This window comes from Alligator sinensis, unplaced genomic scaffold (assembly GCF_000455745.1).
Source record: "Alligator sinensis unplaced genomic scaffold, ASM45574v1 scaffold632_1, whole genome shotgun sequence".
Lineage (NCBI taxonomy): Eukaryota > Metazoa > Chordata > Crocodylia > Alligatoridae > Alligator > Alligator sinensis.
The window spans coordinates 666,841-675,352 of NW_005842408.1; the positions used below are offsets into that span (position 1 = coordinate 666,841).

At 45.7% G+C, this 8,512-nt stretch overlaps 1 protein-coding gene across 3 annotated transcripts in view; it reads right to left on the reverse strand.

The window, feature by feature from the left end:
* Positions 1-506: 506 nt before the first annotated feature.
* Positions 507-8,512, reverse strand: part of ACAP2 (ArfGAP with coiled-coil, ankyrin repeat and PH domains 2) — a 96,724-nt gene continuing 88,718 nt past the window's right edge. For all 3 annotated transcript variants that reach the window (XM_025211486.1, XM_025211487.1, XM_025211488.1), the window contains one exon: positions 507-3,809. In XM_025211486.1, the coding sequence (XP_025067271.1) occupies positions 3,706-3,809 (104 nt within the window). In that variant the 3' untranslated portion in view covers positions 507-3,705. The remainder of the gene's footprint in view (positions 3,810-8,512) is intronic.

Below are 8,512 nucleotides of genomic sequence, written 5' to 3' on the forward strand. Positions count from 1 at the left end.
GGGCGGACGGGCGGGCAGGGACGCGTGTGCCAGGGTCAGGCCGAAGCGCCGTGCAGGGAAGCAGCGCGCCGTGTAATGCTGGGAAAGAAGCTCCCGGGCTGGCCGGGGACAGAGGGGCGGGCGGTCGCGGCGTGCTTCAGCGCATCAGTTCAGTCCTTTGGAGAATGTGCACCTGGCCGTGCCTCGGAGCCGAGGGCTCGCAGGGCGTTTGCGGCTCCGGGCAAGGGCCGGTGGCCTGCGGTCCCTGTGCTGCTCCAAGATATCATTACTAACACGCGTCGTTCACACGCGCTTCTTGCGTTGAAGCTGGTGGAGCGCGGTGCTCCCCTGCGCACACTGCAGCAAGCAGGGCCCTGCTGGTAGGTCTCACACGTTTGGGGTGGTAGTGCTGTAAGATAATGATGATCAAGTAATCTCTCACAGCTGGGGCAGGCTGTGGACAAGCCAGGATGTGGAGGGAGGGAGGGAGGGGCTGTTGTGGAGACAGAAGTGACAGAGAGCCCAGCAGCACTTGCAGGGTTGGGGCCTGGAACCACCCCACCCTGCCTGTATATAAAACAACTCCAAATACATGTTCAAGGCAGGCAGGGGATAAGATACAACATTCACGTGGCATCTTTCAAAACACCAAGAACGTTCAAAATCATCACTGTGCGATCAATCCGTAACTCCCAAAGTCCGTGGAAAGGCGCCCCGATTCCAGCGAGCTCTGGCAGGAGGTCCTTGCTGAACAGGAACGGACGCGGCGCTCTACCTGCATTCACGAGCAACTGAATGAAGCGTGCGCTCCACGGCCATCCAGACGCGCAGCCTGTAACGCTAAAGCAAGGCTTGGGCCTGCTGACAGAGTCACTCAAAATCGTGGGAACAGAATAATGATTGCAGTATGTCAAACTGGAACAGAAATACCTGAATTCGTGTGCATTGTACCAACACCAATACAAAACAAGAAGCCTTAAAAACAATTAAAACAAATACCGATCTTTTAATGAGACACTGTAGCCCAAGTTTCATCAGCAAGTTGGGCGAGTAACCTACTCCTCCAAAAGGGAGGGGCAGGGGAACGGAGGTTGTGCTCTTTTGTGCCGAGTCTCTGAACACCTGAGCTAGCTCCACCCAAGATGAAGGTCAGACCCTCCTTCAGTGGCAACCCCAGTACTAGGAATTCACATAGTTGTAAGATTATTATAATCAATTTTTTTTTAATTGTGAAAAAACAACTGCCTCTTCCTTCTGCACAAATGAAGGCCAATGACAGTCCATCCGTGTGGCATAAGCCTGAACGGGATGCAAAGTTTCCCATTATTTGGTACGTGGCTCAACGCACAATGGACTTTTATTGCATACAGTTCAAGTGACATTCAGATGCACCCGTGGCAGGAGTGGAAGTTCCCTGCTGCTGCTGAGCAGAACAGGAGCACGAGTCAGCACCCGAGAGGCAGATGCAGACCTCTGAAGGCCTAGATCAGCCGTGCTCTTGATCCCGCAAGCTACAGCGTCCCAGGGGGGCTGGGAGCCACCCCCACCTGGTGAGGCTGACATGTATTAATTAAGCTGCGCATCTCTTCCTGCCAGGGCTGGTCAGACAGAAGATGCTCTCTCGGCAAACACGTCTTGCGGTACGCATCTGTGTACCTAAGGGGTCAGGGAGCAAAACTGCAGTCTGAGCTGCCAGCCCTGCTCTGCAAACCAGTCCAACCCCACTGCCTCCTGCCCGGACACACTGACAGAACCTGCCGTGGGGAAGGCTGACCGTCAGCACCAGCCAGAGCAGAGGCTACAGCGCGGCATGAACAGATGCTGCTTTCAAAAAAGTGAGGTCATGTGCTGCCCAGGCAGGCAAGAGCCAAGAGTGCAGCAGACGCCCCACGCAGCCACAGGGCGAGAAAAGCCTTTGCTTTAGAGGAAATCCTCTTGTGACTTTAAACGGGGTCCCCTGAGACTAGAAAGGAAATGCTACCTGTGGTCCAAGGTGGAGGTCTGATACAGGGCATCTTAGAGAAAAGACTTGATGTCTTACTGTGGCATAGAAAGAAAGAGGGTAGCTATGCCCTGAAGCTTCACACTGCTTTGCTGTAGCCGTCACACGCAATGTACATCCACCCTCCCCTGTAATGCCAAGACCATGTTTGCAGGACTGTACATCTGCAGTGTGCACTAGGTGCATCTCCCACTGTCCCAGCTACAGAGCAGCTTACATTCTCTAACACCTCCTAATTTAAGACAGAAGGATGTTTCAATATTAGCAATCACTGAGCATGCTATCATTGTACAGGAAGCCACTCCAATTTAAAAGCTTAGGAAACTCATCTATAAGGAGTATTGTCTAATAAGAAACTTACTACTTTCCAAAATAAATGCAGTTTAAACAGTGGGCTGAGTTTACTTTTCCTAAAGTAATTAGGCTACACATGAAGCACAGATTACATGCTGCGAAACTCAGCTACTTAGCATACTTATCAACAGGACACTTTGTATAATGCGAGTATCTAACCTGGTATCAGGGGCCTTCCACAGATGTTATTTTTCATTACCTATTTCATGCACAGTGGTAAATATCTTGGAATAGTTTAAATGTAAATGTGCCAGGAAAGACTTAATTTTAATTCCAAATTTACCTGCTCACACTGAACTAAGCTAATTGTTTAAAAACAAAAAAAAAAAAAACCTAATTCATTTCCAAAATAAGTTTCAGCAGCAAGATACCACGTTGCTGTAACTAGTTTGAGCAGGTCACAGGAAGTTTACAGTAGTTTAATGGTGCGCCCTAGAAATGAGCCTTACTGTTCAAAGTCCCGACAGACGGAGCATCAGGAACAGTGCAGGTGTGTGTTATCTATCCGTTATACACCAGACGCACACATCCAAGTGGGAAACTGTACACACCATGCATATCTGCAGAAGGCAGAGCGGGGCTTGCTGAGAAAGCTCCTCTCGATGCCAAGACGATGCCATTAGGCAATGCCATGCATTGTTACTCTGCAGGAACAGCGCAATACAACTTGGAGTCTCTCTGCAATGTTCTGTACTTAGAAAGGGTGAACGTGCATATGTGTGTATGCTGCCTACCTTACAGCGTGCTGCGACGTAAGGGATCGAGCAGGCTGAATTCAGGATGGCTGCATTACCTGCAAGTGTTCGAACCAGTCTGAACTGGGAGCAATACCAAGAGCCACTTGGTGAAAGGCAGCCTTCCTGGCTGCGGCTGTTCCATGCAACATCTGATCCTCCAGATCACACGTGCACCCGCAGAGTGACTGACCAGCAGTCACCACCAGTGGCCTGCATTGGTGGGAAGGTTAGGCGGTGACAGAACTTGCATCAACTCTCATTACCTGTTAGCAGCACATGTCTGTGAGCACTGTTGGCAAGGGGAGCAGAGGATATTTTCTATCACGGGCAGATGTAGAAGGGGGGAGTTCAGGAAAAGATTGCCAGATTTCTCTCCCCGCAACCACAAATCAGGGAGGGGATGGGTAAGTTGGCCCTTGCCTTCCAGAGGCAAGTGCTTTAGGGGGACAGCAGTGTCAGCAATCCTTCACTCCTCCCCATACCTGCCACTACCGCAGGCCACATCAGAGCGGTCATTTTATCTAGACTACTGACTACTAACAAAATGCATATAGTTAAAGCTGTTTAAAAAGACTTGCACTATACGTATAAGAGAACAAGTGACCAGGTTTAGTTCTTTTCCTGATGTGACATTCAAGACTTCTGTGAATCTGATTGCTGGAAACGGTTTAGCTTCTCTGGATTATTGGAGGCCATTTGGGAAAAGTCACGGAAAATGTCCTGATAAATTTCATCTCCTGCACAGAAAGAGAAAAACAGGGAAACAGTTTTAACATGTTCATCAAGACAGGTCACATCATGCATCTTCGCACAAATGTCCCACTGTCCTAGCAATTACTGTGTAACATTTATATTCACGTACAGTAGATGGCTTATATGTGGAGTGATGCTGATGGATGCAAAGTCTTTGAAAGAGACTGGTTAAATGACATGCATATTTTGTAAAAGCAAGTGAAAAAAGCCAAACTGTACCTGAAATAGTACCTCAAAGGCCGCCAGAGGAAAATTCAAAGTTAGGAAGGAAAGGTGCAAGCATTTTAAATCAATGCAAAAGAAAAACACATTTAATTAACAGATAAAAAGCAAAATCATTGTAATAAAGTGGAAGTCCTGGCATAGGCTCTCTTCATGAAAACAGAGGTGTGGCATAAAGAAAGGACTAAGAAAAAATGTCCTCTCATAGCCTGAGAGCTCGTAAGGTAACAAGGAGCATGCACCATTCCTGTGGTACTGCAAATTCACGTTTGGAACACTGCACTGTTGCTGCAGGAACATGGCACTATATTTAAATGCACTATTCACCATTCATCTCATACTCCAGGATGTCCCAACACTGCACCAAGGGCCTTCAGCTAGCAGTGACTTTTCATCTGTTCCTTCTGCCCTTCTGTTGGTGTTTAAAAGGACTTAGTTGCTGACACCAATTGAGCAAACCCCCTTTCCAATATCAGCACACAAAGAGCGAGGTGGACTGTTCCACCTAGTCTTTTCCCCGACTCCCTGCCCCGTCCACAAGAGCAGCCAAGTCGCATCTTCAATACCACGACAAGTCGGGGTGACAGGGTGTTGCTGTTTATTTCTTCACTCAATGGTCATTTCCCTAGCTTATGAGGGAGCACGCATCTTTACATTTTGGAGCTACCTCCGCTTCACTCACGTGACTGTTTGCCAGTGGCAGCCCCTGTCCATTTCAAATCTATTCCATCCCTGGCAGCAATTGTTTCAAAGCCGGTTTGGGCATCGTGGCTCCATTCCAGCAAAGTGCTTGCACATAGGCTTCATTTAAAAATGAACTAGAAGCCCCACTGTTAAACACACGGCAAGCACATGCCAACAAACTTGACAGCCTCTAGAGGTACGCAGCCATCTGGAGCCTCCCATCCTCTTCCCACAAACAGAGTAGCTGTAGACTGCACAAGGCCCAAGCACTTTTGTTCCCCATCTGTCAGCTCCAGTATGTACTGCATGTCTAAGAGGGGCAGGAAATCACCAAACCCCAATTTACTTCTCCTGCCATGTAGGCCTCCCTCTTAATGGGGGGGGGAGGAGATGAGGAGGGTGGGTGAATGTAAATGTTTCCCTCCATCTCTAAACAGTATTCTTTTAAATGACTTCACAGAGCCTGTATGGGACAGGACTAGAGTAAAGATTGTTTTTCCATAATATCCGACATGAATTTCCAGTACCAAACCTGTATCATTGCTCAGTATGTGGAGTCAGTGGTGCATTTATTTGAAAATACGTTTTCAGATACAACAACTGATTTGCCCAAACTATTTAAAATAGTGCCAAGATTTGTATACGAATAAATCACAAAGAATTCTTTCTGGTTTCAAAGAATAAGTTAAATCACCAACAGATTTATCAAAGGGAATTTCTTTGTACTGAAATTCCCTTTCAGTCCTCAGGTTTAGCTCCAAGCACTTTTTCTAGACCTGCAACAGGCACATGGCACGGGTTTGTTCATTACAGCCTCTGATCATTGCTTCCACTGGGAGACAAGCATGTCATAAAAGAAGTCATGAAAATTCATCGAGAGAACAGATATGGAAGAACACAAGGTCGAGGTTAGTATGTCTAATGCATGTCATTACATTATTAACCCAACAGAAATAAAGGGAAATGGATCCCACAGGTGGACTGTGTTGCACTTCAGTTAAACACATTTGGTTCTTTCAAGTTCACTCGAATGAAAGCTAGTTCTGCAAGATACTTTTTGGTTCTATTTTTGGCTGTTTTGAATGATAAAAGTTATCACATACAAAAATAGAAGAGTAAAATAAAGTGCCCCTCGTGTCTGTATGCTGCATTAAAATATTCAATACTGTAAACATTGTAAATAGTATTTTAAAATGCTTAAAACTGATTTCCAAGCACTGTTATAGTAGCTAAAGTGCAGATTCTTAATACAAAAATACTATAGCACTGCTGTACTGTTAAACACCAAAGTAACTTAAAAAGGCACACATTGAACATTAGAGGAAAACAGGAAAAAAGGGTAGCAGACGCTATTACAATATACTGAATAGACTGTAGCACCAGAAGGTGAGCTTTCTCAGGTATTATACATGGAAGAGTACAATGGCATGTGTGGCTTCTACCACCGCCAATGCACGTTTTGTAGAACAAGCTGCTTTAGTCAGCTGGTACCCACTCATACGAAGTACATTTTGGAAGACCCACTGTACCATGCAAAGTAATGAGTATGTTCCTTCGACAGCTCAAACCAATCAAATATCTTTACACCAAAAATACCGATGCTACTAGCTGCACTAATCACTGTTTTCACCAACTGTACGCTAAACTACAGAACGCCCATTTCACTTAACTTCACCGTTATGGGCTGCACTCTTTAACCCCCTACCCTCTCGCACTGCCCAGCCACAGGATCTTTAATAACTCAGCTAGTATTTTAATCATCACCTCTTCTAGAACCAGCTCTGAAGAAGAGTGTTAGACACAGAGGATACACCTGACATTAGGATACATCTGCTATGCCAACTCCTACTCTGCTACTAAGCGGGCATTTTTCTGTTTGTCACCACCACAAAGAAGGTGACTAGATTTTGTGCTCAGACTGGTACAGTCACATAGCACTTGTGTCAGGCAAACATTTAAAACATTCAAATAATTGTTTATATTAAAAAAATAATAAAGCGAGTCATCCCAACAGAGCAGGTCCCAATCTGTCCATGGAGTCAGTATTAGCAGTGACAGACAGGAAGATGAAGGTCTATTCCTCAGTCTACCCAGGACCCACAGACCCTGGGCAGATCACTTGTTCTCTGTGCGCTTTTTTCCCTTTGTCCATCTTGCCTGCTGAGGCCAATCAGGGATTCACTCTCTCTGTCCATGCAGCGTCCACCTGATCTCAGCTGCAACCTCTAGATGCTACTGCAGTACAGACAGATCAGACTAAAACTGTTTGAGGAATAACTTACTCGCTTTGAGTTTTCTGACTCCGTGAAAAATCTGTCTACACAGATTTCACAAACAAAAAAAAAAAGAGGAAAAACATCCCATTTTTACCAGCTCCAGTTAAAGTCTAGACATTCAATGATTTTTAGGAAAACAAAGCTTGCCTGTTTTTGTAACAAAAGAAAATCAAAGCAAGTCCTGTAACGTTCAGGAACAAAACTCACTTCCGTACACAACATCAATGTGATTTATAATGCTTTCACATCTCTCATATGCTAGTAAATCTATCTAAAATACCTTACTATTTTACTTTGCCTCAAAGCAAATGTGTTCTGCTCTTTGAAATCAGAGTGTAATTTCTTTTCACTTTAAAATAAATATGAGATTGATCACTGGGTATCATTATCTTTTAGCCTGCCATGAAAAGTGGGATGCATTGTGTTGGCAACCAATGTCACAGGCTGAACGAGAGCCACTCAGGAGGGGGCGGGCGGTCTCTCTCACTCTGCAGAGCAGTAGCCTGCGTCACTTTACAGCTGGCAGACACTTCTGTGTTTGTGTCATCACCCATTAATATTTGTTAGCAAGTCATCCTGGGTTCTACCAAAATTACTCAAATGTCTGAGGCAAGAATTCTTATGGGCGATATCTTTTTTTGGACTGCCTGCATGGTTGGGATAGACGGAGACAAGGTTTTGGGTATCACAGTACCCTTCGTCCCTCGAGACCTGACAGTGGGTAGTGTGATACCCGAGAGCTTGTCTCCGTCTATGCCAACCGTGCAGGTGGTCCAATAAAAGATATCACCTACGAGAACTCTTGCATCTTTCCTGGACTATCACAGCAACATCACTTCAAATGTCTGAGCGTCTCTGTGGCTGAATATCCAGTCCTAGCCCAAAGCTCGTTATGAAATAAACAAGGCTGGGATTCTGGGCACAGGATTACTGTGCTCCTGGCACAGAGCCCAACCTGCAAGATGCTGAGCACTGTGGCCCTAATCTTGCAAAGCACTCGCATGCAAGTAGTCCCTGTGAAGTCAAAAGAACCGGCCTAAGGACTCTGCTGGTCTGGGCCCAAAGTGCTCAGTGCTGCGCAGGAACAAGCCCACAAAATGGTTTTACACCTCAGCTAGGCTCCCTGATGACTGCCTCTCAGACTGGCTGTTAACTCCAGCTTGGATTGCAAATTCTCCAGTCGACTGCTTTTTATTAACGCTTTTTGCATTAGTTTAGATATGACTCTTATGAACATGCGTCGTGGTAGGCACAGCTTGTGTAACAAGACAAAAGGTGCAAACAAGCAGTGTTCACCCATGAGGTTTCTCTACAGATGTGCCAAGTGGGATGCTTTGCTTTCTAATACCAATTGGACCAAATGCCAACTAACTTTTTGTAAAAACTGGTTTAGTTCTGTACGTGCAAAAACGTGCCTCAAAAACGAAAGTTTTGTTTAACATCTGTACAACTTAAAAACAGATATTGTTTGTATTTCTGCAAAGCAGCCCTCATCTTCGCATTCC